Source organism: Manacus vitellinus, unplaced genomic scaffold, assembly GCF_001715985.3.
Source record: "Manacus vitellinus isolate BGI_N305 unplaced genomic scaffold, ASM171598v3 scaffold_0_pilon, whole genome shotgun sequence".
Taxonomy (NCBI): domain Eukaryota; kingdom Metazoa; phylum Chordata; class Aves; order Passeriformes; family Pipridae; genus Manacus; species Manacus vitellinus.
Window position 1 is genome coordinate 56,074,873 of NW_021938789.1, and position 18,319 is coordinate 56,093,191.

Consider the following 18,319-nt stretch of genomic DNA (forward strand, 5'->3'; position numbering starts at 1 on the left):
TGGGTTTATCACAACTCCTTGAGCACACTGTGAGTTATCCCCCTGTGTTCTTGGCTTTTCAGGAAGGCCATGCTCATCAGGGGCTTGAAGAGGACAGGTATCATGTCAGAAAGGTGCCCAGAACGGAGAAAAATTACACATTTGAGTCTCAGGATACTTACTTTGACTTCCTTTTGAGAAAGTGTGTACGAAGGACTTGCTCAAGCTTAAGGCAGCCTTTGTTTAATTGCTGTCCCAAACAGGAACATGTACTTAAAACTTGGATTCCTTTCAGCATAGGTTTTTTTTAAGCCTCTTTTTCATCTAGATAAACCAGGCATGAAAGGAAGTGAAAAAGTCTTTTAGGTTACTTCAATGATGAATTATGCAGACACTAACAGTGGTTGTTGTACAACTGACTGCACCATTAGCCTAGCACTGTGTGGAGTTAGAGACACATAGCCTGAAGCCAGCTGAGCCAGCCAGGAGTGCAGGGTCACAGCTTTCCCTCTGCCTGTGCTCACATGGGGTGTTGAACTCCTGAACCCTGGCCATGTGTCCCACTGTTGGGCAGCACACCCACTCCTTGCTCAGGGATGTCACAGGCATAGGAGGTTTATGGCTTCTGTACCATCAGAAAGGTAGAAGTGGTCATATGGAATTGAAGGGCTTTGAAGTGGCAAAGAAGGAAGACAGAGGAAAGGAGCTATGGGAGACTGGCTGGGAAGCAATTACCATTAAGATGTGTATCTGTGCATGTGCAAGAGCTGAATAACAGATTTTAACCTTTTACAATTCATCTTGAGCTCAATTTAAACAGAATTCTTTTGTGTGAGGCAGTATGTTTGAATTTAACATGGAACTTGGGACTTGCAGCTCTGATTAGTGATGCTTGGGGTCATGGACTAATGGCGGGGGGGGCTTCTGCCATAGGAAAATGTAATGAAAGAGGGAGACCTGGCTCACTGGCACATATAACACTGCACTTGCTCCACAGCCAATTGTAGCTGCAACTCCACTGTGCTTCATTTTCGCTCTGCAATTCACTTTGGCTCCAGTGCACAGTGATTTTGTCTGTCTTGAATGCATTTTTCCTTCTTTCTCTGAGATTTTTATGGCTGTTACAACTGCCAGCATGCAAACCTTCTTGCATCTTGTTTTGTGAAACCCTTTAGACTTTTTTTATTGTTTTGTTTTCCATGATTGGTATTTCTTTGTTCGATTCAGGTTAGAATTGCCCCTACTGTCACTACCTGGAGTAACAAAACTCCTACTGCCCTTCCCAGCCATCCTCCTGCAGGCTGTCCCTCTGACACACAGGTATAACCTTCATTATTCCTCTCTGAGCCCCTGCTCCACCCCAATATGTCCCCTGGTGTAGTCTGTGTGCTTGACATGGTCTGGTACAGATAGACAGAAGGAGCAGCTTCCATGTGTGCTCTGTTTTTATTCCTCTGCATCTCATTACTTTTTTTTTCACCAACACCCGGATGAGGGGCTCTGGAAAGCCTTGACTGGGAGCTCAGTGTGATCTGAGCCTCCCCACCCCTTGCCTCACACTGGAATATTTGAAGTTTGATGATATTTTTCCTTTCCCCCCTTTCCATGAAAATCAGGAGCTTCAGGGTTAATGTTTGCTTAGTTGAAAGATGGCAGGGTGCTCTCAGACTGCCTGAATAACAGGCAGCACTAGCAGGGACCTCTTCCTTGTGCAGGAAGGTGTGTGCTGCTCTGCTTGCTGCTGAAATCACTGCACATACAGGCTGTGCTTTCAGTGTTAGACTGGGCACCCTAAGGCACTGGGCTGGTTGGAGGCCTTTGCCTCTGTGCTGGTGGCTCTTCCAGGGAACGTGGTTGATCATTTTGTTGCAGTTTTGCTTCGGCGCTGCATTAACGTTGCTGACTAAATCCTGTCTCTCCCAACTATTTTTCCTGAAATCTTTTTGCTACAGGGAGACAACCCACCTCCTCCAGGGTTTATCATGCCAGGTGCTGTTAACCCCAACATGCCGCCGCAGCAAGGCACATCTTCCAATTACAGCATGTACTCACAAGCAGGGACACGGCCGACGTACCCACAGAGTGAGTAACAGCGGCTTCCCCCTCTCTCCCTCCCACCCAGGTGGGCCAGCCACATTTAGTTGGGGATAACCAGTCCCTTGCCTGTGGTTGGGAATGTTCAGACCAAGACTGTCCTACATTTCTTGTGGGGGTGGGGAAAGAGACTCTTGAGGCGACATCCTGAGGTTGTCATTTCATGGTGGGGTTCAGACATTAAACACCCTCTACAGTCAAACACTGTCTCCTCTGCTGAGAGGGCGTCTACCCACAGCTTAGACTCACTCCTCAACTGACCCTTCCCAAGGGTGTGCTGGGGTCAGAAAGTCCAAAACCTGAGACCTGGAAAAGCAGCACAAAGAGGGACACAACTCATCTGTGTGCAGCTGGTCCATCCTTTCTTGTTGTGACTCCGTGAAGATGGGAAAGGGGATGAGGAAATGAGGGCAGTACTAGAGTTGAGTGAGGAAGGTGGGGGGGCAGAGCACTGACACTCGAGGCAGGGATTAAAAGTACAGATGTGAGAGAGGAAAAATGAGCATAGATGAGCAGGACAGGTAGTGAAATTAGGCTGCAGGGCCTGCAGTGAAAGGTTGTGAGCTTACACTCACTTCCAGAGTGTTGTTCATTTCCTTGGCCTAGGACTTCCCTTTGTGCAAACCTAGGACAGGGCTTTCCCTTCCCTGAGAGACACTGTGAGGATTGCAGTGGTCCAGAAGAACAGCAGTGTCCATGTGCCCCAGCCCCACCCCAGGTGACACAGTGGCTCTGGGCCAGAGACTGTGTGTGGGAGAACAAGAGTCCTTACAGCCAAGGCAGTCCTTTCTGTGCCTCCCTGCTCCCAGTTGCAGGCTGGGGTTTTAAGCAGTCCTACAAGTGCAGGCAGAGTTGTGGGAGCCAGGATTTGGCTGGGCAGGTAAGTGGTTTGAGGGGTTAGGGGCATGAAGAGAGTGAGGTGAAGAAGGAAGCAGAGACAGATGAAACTTGCTCCTCTGTTATGAACTCACTGACTGACTGTTTTCTCTCCCTGTTTGTAGCTTATCAGGCCACACAGCAGTACTCCTCTGGAACAGGGGGACCAGCTCTCTATCAGCCTCAGCAGCCTATCGCTGTCCCTGCTTCAGCCTCTTACCCGAACCCTGCCCCTAACACCGCCCCTCCCTACCTGCCCTCTGCCCCTGCCCACCCCATGCCCTCTCCGCTGTACCCCGGGCAGCCTCAGCCCTCCCCGACAAGCTTGAATCCTGTCTCTTCCTTCCCTGTTCCTCCTTCTGGCACATCCTTTCAGCATGGCAGGCCAGGACCTCCAGCAACTTCTGTGGCTTATGCATTACCTACTGGACCAACAGGTACTCTGCCTGCAACCAGTGACCTTCCTGCATCCCAGAGAACAGGTCTGCGCTTGGACAGGGGGGCAGGCAGGGAGGGGGGAGAGGGTTTTGGTCTTTACTCACTCAGTTCAGTATGCACCTTTTCCTTGTGAATGCTCTGTACAAAGGTTGCTTTTGCTTAGAGATCGGTTCAAAGCATTTCTAAAGCACATCATCATCCCTGTGCCTCTGGCAGTGGCACGACTGCGCTGCCGCAGAGTGAGCAGTCATCTTTCTCTTGCGAGTCAGACCTTGCCACAGTCACAGAGCTTTTTGTCTTGCCCAAGACAGGAGGCTACAGCAGTCTTGTTATGAGGCTGTCATATGCCATGGATGGATAGTTGCACAGCTTTAACCTTGTGAGGCTGGTGTCAAAATCTGCTCTGTGGCTGGAGAGTAGAATACAAAAATGAGCAACTTCTTCCTAATAGCCACAGACAAGATGATCCCAATTCTCCTCCCACAATGATTTTGCAAATGTGATTTGTCCCTGTGCCCCTGGTTTTTGAGCAGCCTTTCAAGCCCGAGATTGGCAGCATATTTAATTCAAACAGCATTTCCTGTGGCATCAGCTCTCTTTCATTATTTTGTTCCTAACCACTTAGTGCGATGGAATTTCTGTAGCTGTGAATGCCTTAAAAGATAATCAGAAGTGATTTAGAAATGCTTTTACGTGTCTTTCTTGGATGTCAATTAAAAGCATGTGTGTGTGGCTGGCACGTAGGAGCATGTTTGAGCATGCTTGGTGAGGGAGCACTCGCTGAGGTGGGGGCTCCGTGTCTGCTCGTGACTGCCTGGATGTCACTGTTTGCTGCGGGACAGTGACCTCGCTTGCAGTAACAAAGCTGTCTCTTCACTTAGCAGCCTGTGAAACAGCAGCTTCTCATACATCAGACAGTGCAGGGAGTATGAGCAGTCCTTTGATAAACTTGGTCATAAACACACTTCACATCTAGGTGCTCCACCTGAAGTGTCAAGGACCGGATCTGGGGAGTGGAGGGAATATTAGGAAAGATTTGAGAAGTGTTTTGGAGATGACAGCTCTGCTGACAGGCCCTAATAAGCCCACTGTGATTCCCCCTCTTGTTTTAAAAGTTCGTTGGTGTGAGGCAGTGCAGAAAAGGCATTTTGCCTTTGTCTTGACAACATGAGTCCTATGAGTATGTGTTCCTGGTGTCCTTCAGGCTGGCAGCTCACACCTCTCATGGCATTGCCTTCACACATGCCCTCATGTTTTGTGGAGAAACGGTCTTTTGCTCTGTTAATAGGACTGGTGTAGGGCTGCCAGAGTTGCAAGGGGAGAAAAGGCCTTTTCCCTCCATAGTGCAGCCAGATTTGGTGCCCTCTCTGTTCTTATGGATGCTGTACTGTGACCTCTCCCAGCCCCTTGTTACAGGGCATGTCAAACTTGAATCTTTAAGCCAGAGGAATTATTAAATTGGACAGAGAAAGATGTATTGGTTTCTGGGCCTGGGATGTTAAGCAGCACATTATAATGCAGACAGCATAACTTCTGTACCTCCAGATAAATGACGGGAACAAAAAAATTGTTCATTCTTATCCATTTTACTACTCAGCTTGTGTCACTGGCAGGCACTTCAGATCTACCACTTTTTAAGTTTCTTGCAGTGAAGTGACATAGTCCATGTGGTGTGCTCAGAGTGGGTGAAGCTCTATACTTTGGACAATAGAAATTAGGAACATTAATGACAATACCAGTTGATTTGTAAAATGGCATAATCCACATAGACTGTAGTGTAACACATCGTATGTCATTTTAAAAAAGAGGAATTGAAACAGTCCTTATCCATAATGCCTGGCCAGATTTCCTTTCAAAGTTGTTCATACCAGGCTTTTTATAAAGCCTTCTGAGACCTATCAATGCTGCTTATGTTTTTCCCAGCAGCTGTGGTGAGAAGGTAGCCAGTATAAAGTGGCAAAAGCTCAGGAACCCGAACTTGGGCATCATCTCTGATTTCTGGCAAACAGCAGCCTTAGGCTGAAATGCAGAGGTGGACTCCAGGGCGTGGTGAGGTGCTGAGGCCCGGATGGCTCATGAATGTGGGCACACGAGTGCTGCCTGCAGCTGGAGAACTATGGAAAAAAAATAAAGGGTGTCTGAAGAGCACGCTCTGTTCTCTTCCAGTGTTTGGATTACGCCTTTCAAAAAGCATACAAACAAGAAGGAAAAAAACCCTTGTTTTTTAAGTGCAGAAATGACAGTGATCATGCTTAATATTCTTAACCACCAATGTATTTTCTGAGCAGCTGCACTGGTTAGTGAAGGATGCCTTGGCATGAGATCCTGCAGAACCACAGAAATCTGCAGCAAGAAGTAGATCTCACCTGTAACACTGTGTTCTAGTGCACAGCATATAGTGATGCTGATCTTGGCATTGAAGTGGTGTGCTTTTGTGTGTGGTGATAATCTAATCTGGGAACATCATGTTTCACTTTGTAAACGTGACTCATTTAAAGGGAGGGGTACGGGAGGAAGGAAAAAGATCTCAAATGTGAAGTCTTGAAAAGCACCTGACCTTTGAACTGGCTTGGATTTAAAGATGCACTTAAAGAAACATTTCTATAAATATCTTCTAGTTTTTTGAAATGCATGTAACGTCAGTCTGTTAAGCTGTGCTTGGAGCTTCAGTAAGCAAGAAAAGCCCACATTTATTTTCATTTTCAACCTCTCTCACTTTTTGTGATCGATCTTTGAACCTGCTTTCAAGGGAGTTTTAATTTTCAGCATCTTGAATCCTGTTTGAAAATGTGATAGGCCAATTCTTAGCTAAAGTAAGGGTTTGCACTAAAACTGTAAGCCCATCAGACCAACGCCAGGGACAGGAGTTATCTCATCCCCAAAGTTCCTCTTCTATTTGAAATGGTGAAGGCTTTATTGGCTGTGTTTGTCATTTGGATTTATTGCTCAGTCTGAGCTGGCAACGTGTCATTTTGTGTGAGTGTAAAGCTGCTGTGTGAACATAGTTTTATTGCTGGGCTGCATGCGGTTGAGACTGTGCCTTGATTTGAGAAAATACTTGGATATCCACCTTAAAGTCAAGTACTTGCAGCATCTCTTGAAAAGCTTTCTGGAACTGTAAAACAGTGTTGAGAAGATTGCTGCTGGGAGTAATGGTCTGTCAGCTTCACTGGAATAGAAAATGAGAACACCGGAGATAAGAAAATGAGCCAGAACTCTGCAAAATTTGTTAAAAGAACTAGAAACACTGATTTCCTGCATGGAAAGAGCAACAGGCTTGTTTTTGGGGGAAGGTGGACAAAAGCAATTCCACGGGGTGGTTTGAACAAATGACTTGTCTCTAAATTGACATGGTAATCAGTTTAGGTGGTTTTTCTCCTCATTGAAACTAATTTGCTACTCAAAAATTGCAGACCAATTGTTTTATTGTTTTTGAAGAAAATCTTTTTTTTTAGTTGTCTTTGCATTTTATCTGCAGAAAGCCTACCAGCTCAAGACCAGGCCTCTCCCTTCGCAGGTGAACTAGGTACCACCTAACCTGAAAATAATTACAGCCACTACGTGAAATTAATTGAACAGACATCAATTATGCATCTGTTCTTCAGAGAACATTACGTGTGATGCTGTTTGCCAATTAATCAAATCAATTTTTAATTCCTTAATTAAAACCAATAACAACATATCTGGAATTTTTAACCACAGAAACAAATTCTAGTTTTCCTTTTTTAAAGGAAATTATTCCAGGAAATTAACAGTGGTAGCAGCCTGGGATATTTTCTTAATGTGTTAGCCCTATCAGCACTGCAGCAGTTAGACTCCCTGTGTCTGAATACTTTGGAGTTTTCTGGATAGGGAGGAATAGAGGAGCCCTGGGGGCACAAGGCTGCCAGGAGATGGCACTGCCTTTGGTTAAAGAGAAAGCAGAGGTGAAAATGGTTCTAAATTGTTTTTCATTTGCCCCTTTTACATACTCTGGATGTGGAACTTGTTTAACAGAACATCGGGAGCAAATTCTGCAGTGACGTTAAGCTGTGCTGTGTAAGGTTGAATTCATCATCTGCTAAGTGAAAAACACTGTGGTGAAAAAGTCCATTGAGCAGGGATTTGGTTTTGTTGGCTTTTTGTGGCTTTGTGCAATAAATCCTGATTACTCGGCGAGGCCGCGGTAATGCCGGGATGTGATGCTGTGGTCCTGATTACACGTGCTCCATGATGAGATGGGGAGCTGCTTCTAATGCACTAATGTGAGCTTTGGTGTGCAAATCTTGCAGCTGCACAGAGCCTGGGAGATCACAAGGTTTGGTACGGAGCAACACCCCAGACTTGGAATGAGTCTGCTCGGACATCCTCTGTGCTCCTTCCAGTTTCAAACAAATTGCCTTTGGTGCAGAAAGCTAGATCTCTTTCACCTTGCTCAAGCAGCTCTGCTCTGATTTTGGGATACAAAGCTCCCAAAAACATGCTGTAGCTGGCAGGAGAAACCTGGGGGGTTGACTCTTTTGTGTTTCCAAGGTGGCTGGGTGAATCTGGCCTGAAATGTTTGCCTCTTACACCTCTTCTTTCTGTGTGGTGTTGCTGGGGAACATGTCTTAACTGCCATGTATAAATGTCACGTATAAGCTCTCTTCACATATACAGTCTGTGTAGCAGAGCTGTGTTTTGGGCATGGCAGGCCCTTTTCAGGGGGCATGTCTGCTCAAAGTTTGGGATTTTTTTATTATTTTTTATTTTTCTGCAAGAGAAGAAAAAGTTAATAATTAAGTTATTAACTTGAGAACAGTTGGTTAAGATCCCAAGCATGCCCAGTGGGTGCAGAGCCCAAAGGGTCTGATGGCAGGGGTGTTGGGAGGCTTGGCTGGCACAGGAGCTGTTCTAGCCCTCAGGGAAGGGCAGGAGAGGGCAGGCTCTGCTAAGGTAGAGCTGTGGCAGGGAGCTGGCCCAGCTGAACTCAAGAAGGCGTCACTGCCTTCCTCCAAGGTACTTACAGTCTCTGTTTTTTTTTCTGTCCTAGGACCTCAGAATGGCTGGAATGACCCTCCCACCCTGAACAGAGCTGCCAAGAAGAAGAAGGTACTCTAGGAAATAGTGCCTCAACACAATTGGGTGCTGGTCACTTGAAAAGCAGTAATTTTAAGCTGCTCCTGGGAAACTTCTTGGCAGGAGAGGGAAAGAGAAGGGTTAGCAAACAAAAGCTTCACCTCATGAGCAGAAATGGCTTTTATGACTCTCCAGTATGCATTATCTCACTCAAAATATTTAAGCCTATAAAGAGATGGTGTTTTTCTGCTAAAGTTGTGGTTGTTAATAACAACATTGATCCTGGTTTAAAGGAAATGCTTCTGAATGTTTTCATCTGCAGTAAAGCAGCTGAATTTTGCAGGAGACAATACTTAGGCAAAGTTATGAGGCTGTGCAAATTGTTATAGATTATTGACTTTGCTGGAGCTGAAAGCAATTTATCCTGATTAAGGGTCTGACCCTGAGAGGTCTGTTGAGAGTAAGACAATTTTCATGATGGAGATAATGTAGTTTTGTAAAACGGATTTAGATTGCAGCAGGGCAGAATAACTGGGGACACTTGGCACAGAGCAGAGTGAGCCTTTTCCTCCCCTGCTGCTGCTGTAGTCTGGGATATCTCCACAGCAGTTAGTGCCTTCCACTGTTCTCTGACCCTGGTGCATTTGGGAAGCAAGAGTTAGTCTAGAGCATGTAAAGTGTGGGGAGAACAAAAAAAAGAGTTAGAGCAAGCAAGGGAAGATCTGAGTGAAGGTGAATGCAGAAGTCTGCCTTAGCCTTTGGGTTTTGGTCTCTGCAGCTCAAGATTAAGAAGCTTTTGGAGGCTGGATCAAGGACGCCTTGTGTGCTCCTGACTGCCCCAGTGCTGGGACGTTTGTCCCACAGCAGCCTGCATGCTGCCTTTGGGGCTTCAGGCTCTGAAGGAGAAGAAAGAAAGTTGTCAGAGAGAGTAACTGCTGGACCTGAGAGCTCAAGAAGCAGCCTTCTGCAAACAGGGTTTTTGTTACTGCAGTGTGTGTGTGTGTGTGTGTGTGAGTGTGTGTCACAGCCACAATTCCTGCCATAGCCAAGGCTTGAGGGTTGGCTCCCTTCTAAATGAGGAGTCACACTTGTTCCCTGTTGGATATTTAACGAATCTGTCAGTCGTGTTTCTGTTTGTTTCCCTTCTGTCCACTGTCTGAGGGGTGGTTTAGGATATTATAAGATGACTCACCACATGGACTGTTATAAAATAGAAACGTCTGGCATTTCAAGCCATAATTTTCAACTGTTTTCTTCCTAACTAAGAACTTATTCACCACTCAAAAGTTTATTGCTGTGATTCATTGCATTTATAACTGACTTTGGTACTGGATTGGGAATATTTTTTTTTGCTGTCCCAAACCACTCACTTAATTCTAGTATCACTCGTTCAGGGTTCTGTAATCTTTCCTTTTTTCCATGCACACCTCAAGAAATGTGCACATTCCCATGGAAGCCCTTTCTTTTGTTTGGATTCCTGTATGATGCATAGCAGAGGCCAGTAGCTCATTTTGTTGTTTCTTCCCTCTACCAAATGTCTCTGAAAAACCCCCTGTGTAAAGACTGGCAGATGCTTAGGGATGAATCTGAAATGCACCCATAATCTGTCTTAGCACAAACCTGTGTGCCAGAAGCTTGAAAGGCTTTCAGAAGCTTTATTGGAGCATGTTGCTAGCTGTGACCTATGTACTGCATGGACAAAAATACACCCTTGGAAGTGAGACACAAAAATCTAAATATAACGACCCAATAGTAAGAATAGATGTAGGTGTGGGTTAGTTTTCTCTTCTAATAGTGCTGGTCTGCCAAACCTCTGATTTGTGCCCTTGGCAGAGGGAGAGTAGCTCTGATCTTGAGATGGCTGCACCCAGTTCTTGTGGCCAGGGGCAGGCTGGGATGGCTCAAGGCACTTATTACTGTGCAGCCAGAGGAATGGGTTTGTTTAGGCGGAGTGAAATCCTGTTATTTGTATATCCAGAGCTCTCAATTACCGTGGGGTGGGAATTCTGTAAGAGCTAGGCATTGTGCTCTGCCTGCAGCAGCCACAACAGCGTAAATGCACTGTTTGTTGGGTTTGGTTTTGTTTGTTTTTTTTTTTTCCCCAGGTCCCTGATAACTTCCTGCCCCCGGTTCCCATCACCTCCCCCATCATGAACCCGCTGGCGGATCCGCAGTCTCAGATGCAGCAGGCTCCAGCTCCAGCACCTCCCACCGGTGCCCCCACCTTCCAGCCTCCACACCTGCCGGCTGGGCCACTGCTGCAGGGTGGCTACCCACCTGCTTCCCTGCCACCTGCTGCTTCCAAACCCAGCACGGAGGGGGCCCCCGGGGCCCCAATCGGCAACACCATCCAGGTAACAGCCCTGCCACTGCATGGCTTTGGTTTGTCCATCAGCAGAGCCTGGCAGGCCGGGATCCTGTTGGCCAGGCATTTCCTGTACCTGCAAAGTGTACTCTGTGGAGTTTTTAGTCACTAACTTTGTGCCATGCTGGCATCGTGCTGCTGTAATCTCCACCTGGATCCCACCTTTTTGCAGTTAATGCTATAGTCAGTATGGGCCAACAACCTGCTTCCTTCTGCAGCTTCACACCTTCCCAGAGGGAGCAACAGCAGGTGCTGATAATGTCACCTCCACACACCCACAGGGAAGAAACAGGAATTGTGCCAAGCTAACTAATGATGCCGCTTGGTTTAGTCAAAAACAACGTGTGGGTACAGTGACCTGGAAAAGCCTCACCTGTTCTCTGTTTCTCAGCACGTGCAGGCACTGCCAACAGAGAAGATTACCAAGAAGCCCATCCCTGAGGAGCACCTTATTCTTAAGACAACGTTTGAAGCTCTTATCCAGAGGTGCCTGCTGTCTGCCTCCGACCCGGTAGGTCACTGTGGTATTCCCAGAGTACCCCCGTGTGTGGGTGAACATGCTGGTACCTGTAGCACAGGTACCTCTCAGCCTCTCCTTCAGTCCCTCTAAAGGCTGCTTTGAGCAGCCACAAGCAACATGTGGGAAAGCCATATGCACACAGGGTGTGGACATCTGAGGTCAAAGCACAGTCCAGCTGCCCGAGCACTTTGACTCTGGTCCTTACAGCCCTCAGCATGGGCAGAGCCTGATGATGAGCTATTTATGAGCAGGGAATTAACCCATTGCAGCCCCCTATATTGCTCTCTTCAAGGAAGGAGGGTTGGAATTGGTTACAGTTAACGTTATGATGTTGATGGTTACAAAAATTAAAAATTCTGAAACCTTCAGAGGGAGAGCTGTTGGTCTTTCTGTCAAGTGATCCCTGTGGAGGCATGCCCTGTACATTTGCTTAGCTGTTTCTTATAATTCAGAGCAGGAAGCAGCTGGTATTATGCCAGGTCTGGGCCAAGGCTCACATACGTGAGTACATGCCTCAGATTTTGATCTGTGATTTGTGATTTCTGATAACAAACTCATTTCAAAAGGAAAAAAAGACTAGCAGAGAAGTGGAAGGTTAACAGCTTTAACACAACCACTGGAGCTGGATAGGAAAAACATTTCCTGTGCCAGCCAGCACTTTGTAAATGAGCCATCCCTCTCAGAGCTTCTCATTTATTTCTGGTGGTCAGTAAATAACATGTCACTCCAAAGCTCAGATGCTGACTGTTCAGCTCGTGCCTGCCACATGCTAAAAGATGGTACTGGTGGTGTGCAGAGGGCTTTGTGCACTAAATGTGCTTGCTTTAGCAGCACAGACTTGTGCTCCTGTTCTGGAGACTGGGAGCTGAGCTGTCTGAGGGCTCTGTGGCAGTGGCTGTGGGGGTATATTGGGCATTTGGTGTCACTTCTGCCTTCTGCCTGCTCTACGGTTTCAGCTGTCTCTGTAGTTTTGACTTGGCATTTGCATGTATGTACTCCTCCTTTCCCCTGTGTGTCTCGGTCCAGCAGTTTCAGGGTGGGCTCACCCACACACTCCTTTTGCAGAAGCTTTTTGAGGCCATAGGACAGACCTCAAGGTTCATTCAATTGCTCAAAACCCTTTCTTTAAAGCTTAGAGTACATATATGTATATAGCGTATACTGCACAATCTTTGACTTTCTCTTCCTCTGAGTGCCCCTTCTCCCAGACAAAGAAGGCAAAAGCATTCTGCTTACATCTGCACCCAGGGATTGCTTTTCTGCTCTGCCAACACGTTTTGCTTGCTTCTTGTTAAGTCTCTCTGATTTTCTTAGGCAGAGCAAGTATTTAAGTACAGGGAGATGAGACGCCACCCTGGGTGTACACATCAGTTATTGTCAGAGCAAATGCAGGCACTGCTCCTTACATTCTAAAGGGGAAAATGGCAACAGGAAGCAGAGAGTGAGGAGGACAACCAGTTTGCGCTTCCACCTCATTTCTTTGGCTGGAGAGATGTCCTGTTGTTTGCTAGACACAATTTATTCTTCTTTGTCCTATTTGACCATCTGTAAAATGAAAATAGAGTGTTCTCCTGTTTGCAGGTTTTGAAACAAATGCTCTGAAGTCATGTATCTGAGAGTTTGCCAGTCCAAAAGAACCAGCCAGTTTATCTGCTCCTCCTGGGGTACCTATCTCAGTTCCTTGACAGCATAACTGGTGCTGAGGAGTCTTCCACATGTAGCCTGAGATCCATGTGCCGTGTTCTCCTTTATGTCCTCTGCCATCTGAACAGCTTCCCCTAATTTCTAGCACAGCAGGCGGCCATCAGCCTGTGTTCACCCTTGAGCCAGAGCATTCTCATAGACTTTATTTTCTCTCTGGACAATATTTAATCCAGAGAAATGTTTCCAGTTGCCAGGGAAAACGGCACTATCCTAAGTGAAGATGGATTGATATGCATGCTGATTTAGGAGGAAGTTCTATTACTCTTGTGCACTGATAGCATTTCTGCCACTGTTGGCCACCAGCTTTCTTGTGCTCCTGCAATTGTAACCCTGATGCTTTATCACTGTTTTATTACTCTGGATTAAAATGTACAATTTCTGTGGATGTTGGTTTTAAAAAAAAAAAGGTGAATAAAAATGCATTTCTTCAGCAGCTGCTGCTGCAGGTGGAATATACTGGGGTTATTTTAAGAACCTTTGGTGGCAAAGTAATTCCAGGTACATCAGTGGGTGGATTATTCTGTAAAAGTCATGGAAGCACAAAGGATCTATAAGGACATTTTGGTTAAAGCTTTTAGTTTTTCTGTTGATACTAAAAACTTACAGACAAACTCCCAGCTTTACTAGTCACATGAGGAAAAATATAATTAGGATTTGCCATAAATGATGACTGAGTTGCACTTACTTAGACTTGAGTATCTGCATGTGCCCTTAAGCTCTCATTGACATTGCTGGATACATGATTCCAGTAAGAATTTTATCCAGTTATAATGCTTTGCCAGTGAACCACAGAAAAATGTGCTGCAGCTCAGAATTCTGTCACTTTTGTATCAGCTAAACCAGTGGGTTTTGCAAATGACCAGTGGCTTTTGGGGTGCACCTCTATGATTTACTGTTCTCTGTAGCAAACTAGGGCAGTTACATATGGAGAACTACAGCCATATATCACGTGGTCGTTCCTAGCAAAATCTGGGGAGAAAAGTACAGAACAAAGAATTCAAATGATGTGTTAGGAAAATGCTGTTGAGGAAGGAATTTGATGTGTCACATGGATCTCGTCACAGTGATATCAGATTGGTATGGTGTTCTTAAAATCACTGTGTTTTAATGTTTTTATTTCTCTTGCAGCAAACCAAGAGGAAACTGGATGATGCAAACAAACGCCTGGAGTTTCTTTATGACAAACTTAGGGAACAGACAGTAAGTTCTGTTTTACTTTCCCCCACCCCCCAGTCAAACATTGCCCATGACTTCATTGCTGGTGTGGGCCCCTCTGCAATATGTGGCAGGTGCTTGTTCTTTCTTTGGAAGTGTGCTTCAAATCCACTTATTGGATGTTTACATGGACTTCTTGGAAAACAGTGAGGTAGTGTGCTTGGCCCCAAATGCCTGTGCGGACTTCACAGTGTTTTGGGGTCATGTCGTGAGTGTTATGGTGCTGTGCAGAGACTGTGCTGATCCAAAGAGCAGAGCTCCTTGCAGCAGGCACTGTTTCTCTGCTCCCAGCAGGAAGTGAGACACATCCCGGGGTTAAAAAAGAACCCGGGGGACTTAGATGTTGGAGGCTCACTGACTTCACTGGAAGGCAGATGTGCAACTACTTCTGAAGATCTGGTAATTTTTCCAAAGCCTTCCAGGAGGCTTTGGCAGAATAAAGGACTGTGCTTAGATGTCTTAGTACTTTAGGATTAGAGTGATCTAATCCTGTTATTGTCAGGCCGTGTTTGCTGAGCAATTAACTTTACCCCAAAGGCATAAAAGCCCAGTAGGTTTTTCACAGTGCCACAGTCTGTCACAGCAGGTCTCCCACCCCAGGGAATTGCACCCAGGGGCTGGCAGTGAAGGCTTGCAGTGCTGCAGAGAAGGTATGATCTGGTTGAAGTCTGCTGTTAGACTTCCCAGTGACTGTTCCCAGTGTGATGCAGCTCTGAAGATGGCTATCTCTAAAGAAAGGAACTTAATTGCTTCACCTTCCTGAGGGCCAAGCCTGACACTTGGAATTTCTGTTTTCCTAGCACTAGTGTAGGTGCTGTTTTTTCTTTCTGCTGACCTGCCTTGCCTGGCTTCCTTGCAGCTCTCCCCAGCCATCATCAGCGGTTTGCACAACATGGTGAAGAGCATCGAGACCCGCAACTACCAGGAAGGACTGAACATCCACACACACATCGTCAGCACCAGCAACTTCAGCGAGACCTCTGCTTTCATGCCAGTCCTGAAAGTTGTCCTCACCCAGGCCAACAAGCTGGGGGTGTGAAGTAGCCCTGCACTTGCAAAGCCTTGACGGTTGCTTTTCCAAAGAAGTGCATTTCTACAGCAAACATGCAGGAAAGGGACCAAATGCTCGTCCTCACAGCATGTCGCGGTAGAGCGCTGACAAGTGGCATTACACTCTCCCTGCAGAATACTTTGCTCTAGAAGGGCTCTGGAGCCCTGGTGCTTTTCTTTTTATTTTAATCTTTTTCCCGTTCCCTAATGATTCTCCTCTACAAATAGTATATTTAATGGATGATGTCCCATATTGTCAATTTTTAGGTGCATGTTACGCTGCTAAACAGTGGCTTTTAATAACAGATGTATGTGGTAAAACAACAAGATAGATTGTGTATCGGACCCTAAAACAAATTATTCCCTTCCACCCCGCTGTTCCTTATCCACCGGATTAAAAAACAGTCTGATCATGTCATAAGTGTATTTGGTCTTTCATTTTATGAAGCTGCTTGCAGTCCTGTTATTACAACTTACATGTTAAATAGCTTAATTGTGCACTGGGGCAAACGAGCAAAATAAAGGCTAATGTGATATTTTCAATAAATGTAAATTTATTAAAATGTGTCTTCATGAAGTGCAATGTAGAGACTTTGAACCTGGAGTACAGTGAGGTGGCTTTCTGTTGTGTCCTTGGCACAAGGACATTTTTCTTATTCCATGCCTATCACTGAAAGCTCTGTGTAGGACACAGAAAGAACAGCAGTTGAAAGAAATGTCTGGGTTTGGGAAAAAAAAAAAGAGGCAGTTTTGCATGAAAACTACCTAAAATATCTGTGCCTGTGGACTGTGGATTTGGCAATGCATACTGCATGAAATATTATAAATAACAGTGTAATCACTGCTCACTCCTGTGACTTAAACAGATTCGTCAGGCAAAACAATTTTATTTTCCTTTCCAGCGTTTTCTTACCTCATAAGCATTTATAATTGGTGAACATAAAGCATCGATTTGGAGTTGCCTTGTTTCAGGAGTTTAAAAAACAATTGGAGTAACTTTCTTCCCCTTGACCTAGGTTATAGGTTTCTAAGTAGTGTTATAAGTATTCCAATACTTAAATTTAAGTATACTTATAGCAGTGTATTCAGTTCCTGTAACTTGGAAGATTCGCAGGTATCTTTTATTTGTCGTGCCCTTGATGAAAACTCTGGTGCTGGCTGAATCACATCAGAAACATGAAGTATTTTAATGCTTCCAGAAACTGGTAATAAGGAAGTGTCAGTCTACCTCAGTGGGGAAAAACATGCAGGTCACCAGCTCCAAACCTGATTGCTGGGACAATGTTATCTAGTAAATACTCTGCCAGATGAGAATGATAACAGCTTGGTGTGCTCTACCTTCCTCGCCTGTGCCTGCTTTCTGCAAACTTAGAATGAAATGCTGGGGCTCTGAAAATAGGGGAAGGCAGGAGGGGAGAGGCTGCACAGAAGCAGAAATGTTGACACCTGCAGCTGAAGTGGAATTTGAGCAGAACAGTACCCCAGGATCTCTGCACAGTGTGGAGAAGACTGCTGGACTGAACTGCAATGTTGGTGCCTCCCTCAGGGCAACTGGGCACAGTCTGGCCAGATAAGCACCCTTGTATCTTGATTCCAGGTGGAAAAGAACAAGTTTTAAAGGAAAGAACACATTCAAAGGTAAGCAGGAAAAAATAAAAATAAAAACAAAAAACTCAGTAGGGTGGAGAGCAGGTGTGCTGGACTGGCCTGAGGTTTCTGTGATGTGCTGTTCAGCAATGAAAACTAAAGACAATCTTGGTATGTCAGGATCAAACCAGTGGGTAGGAGGTAATGCTAGGGGAATTCAGGAGCTGGTCGTGCATATGCTCTCACTGTTTTTGGGAGTACTCCTGGACAAGAAGCAGGAATGGTGGCAAGCATTGTTTTGTGAAGCTGGCTGTTCCTGGCAGTAACACTTGTAGAGACTTCATGGTGGTAGCAGAAGTGGGATGCACTCCCGTGGGTGCAGTGTGCAGGGTTGAGGGCAAAAGCATTGATGTAAATTCAAAGCTCCTAAGTTGGGAATAAGAAGAGCACTGGGACCTGAGATGATTAGTGGGAACAGCTTCTCTGTGTGATATGGCTTTGTAAAAGCCAAAGAACGTTTAGTGGCATTGCACAAACCTTTGTAAGACTTCCATTCATATAAAAAAGATGCCAAATGAGAAGGGACTTAGCAAGGCACACAGATGTCAGGGACTGATGAGTTTATTTAACAAGAAGAGATTAAATAAACTTTGCTTGTTCGCCTTGTGAAGAGCACAAAGGAGTCAGGTTGATTGGAATTAAAGAGCAGTGTTAGCATGAGAACAAATATGGTATGAGCTGACCAGGCATAGGTTTGTTCTGGAGATTGAAGTGGTGAAAAATGAGACCACCAGATCAGAGAGAAACACTGGGGGAGGGGAGGGGGTGTTGAGGTGATAGTATCTCAGAGCACTCTGATGTTGCACCACTGTCCTGGACACTGTCAGCAATGGAGTAATCTCGCTCTCCTTGCTGAAAGGAAAGCTTATGCCTCAGCACTTGTCTGGAGCTCAGGACCAGAAAACTGCACCGACCGAATACATAACAGGAGTGGATGCAAATATCTGCTACTTCTCTGCTGAGAGCAGCCGAGATGAATTATCAGTTATGCTGCCGTCTGTTCATATCTTCAAGGAATGCCAAGCAATTAGCCACCCATCTGATATAAATGCAACGGCCATCTTCATTTACAGAAGGCAACGAAGCCCTGCCAAGTTATGCTGCTAAAAGAATTTGGCCCCAAATAGCCTAATTTTGATCTCACTGAGCGAGAAGAGATTTATACCATGGCATTAACACCAACCAAGCTACTCCTCTGTGAGGCCCTCCAAGGCTGTGGAATTAAAGAAAAAGGGATGGAAGGAGATCCAAAGACGCAATCTGGGCAGCAAGGGACATGAGGAGGTACTTGCCACTCCAGCAATCACCATCCAGGCAAAAAAAACCAGCAGGAGAGTCTGTGGGAAAGGGCAGTGTTAATGGAGTTGTCTCGTACTTGCTGGCAAATAGTTGGG

The 18,319-nt window shown here is 45.6% G+C and overlaps 1 protein-coding gene across 9 annotated transcripts in view; it reads left to right on the forward strand.

Annotated features, from left to right (window-relative positions):
• The window catches only part of SEC31A (SEC31 homolog A, COPII coat complex component), a 40,836-nt gene extending 25,137 nt beyond the window's left edge, over nt 1-15,699 (forward strand). The window contains exons 20-28 of one of the 9 annotated variants that reach the window (XM_029960277.1): nt 1,207-1,299; nt 1,932-2,061; nt 3,075-3,431; nt 6,866-6,913; nt 8,399-8,457; nt 10,530-10,778; nt 11,181-11,300; nt 14,142-14,213; nt 15,088-15,699. In XM_029960277.1, coding sequence (XP_029816137.1) covers nt 1,207-1,299; nt 1,932-2,061; nt 3,075-3,431; nt 6,866-6,913; nt 8,399-8,457; nt 10,530-10,778; nt 11,181-11,300; nt 14,142-14,213; nt 15,088-15,267 — 1,308 coding nt within the window. In that variant the 3' untranslated portion in view covers nt 15,268-15,699. The remainder of the gene's footprint in view (nt 1-1,206; nt 1,300-1,931; nt 2,062-3,074; nt 3,432-6,865; nt 6,914-8,398; nt 8,458-10,529; nt 10,779-11,180; nt 11,301-14,141; nt 14,214-15,087) is intronic. The other 8 variants (XM_029960281.1, XM_029960286.1, XM_029960290.1 and 5 more) reach the window with 8 other exon arrangements.
• The last annotated feature ends 2,620 nt before the right edge of the window (nt 15,700-18,319 follow it).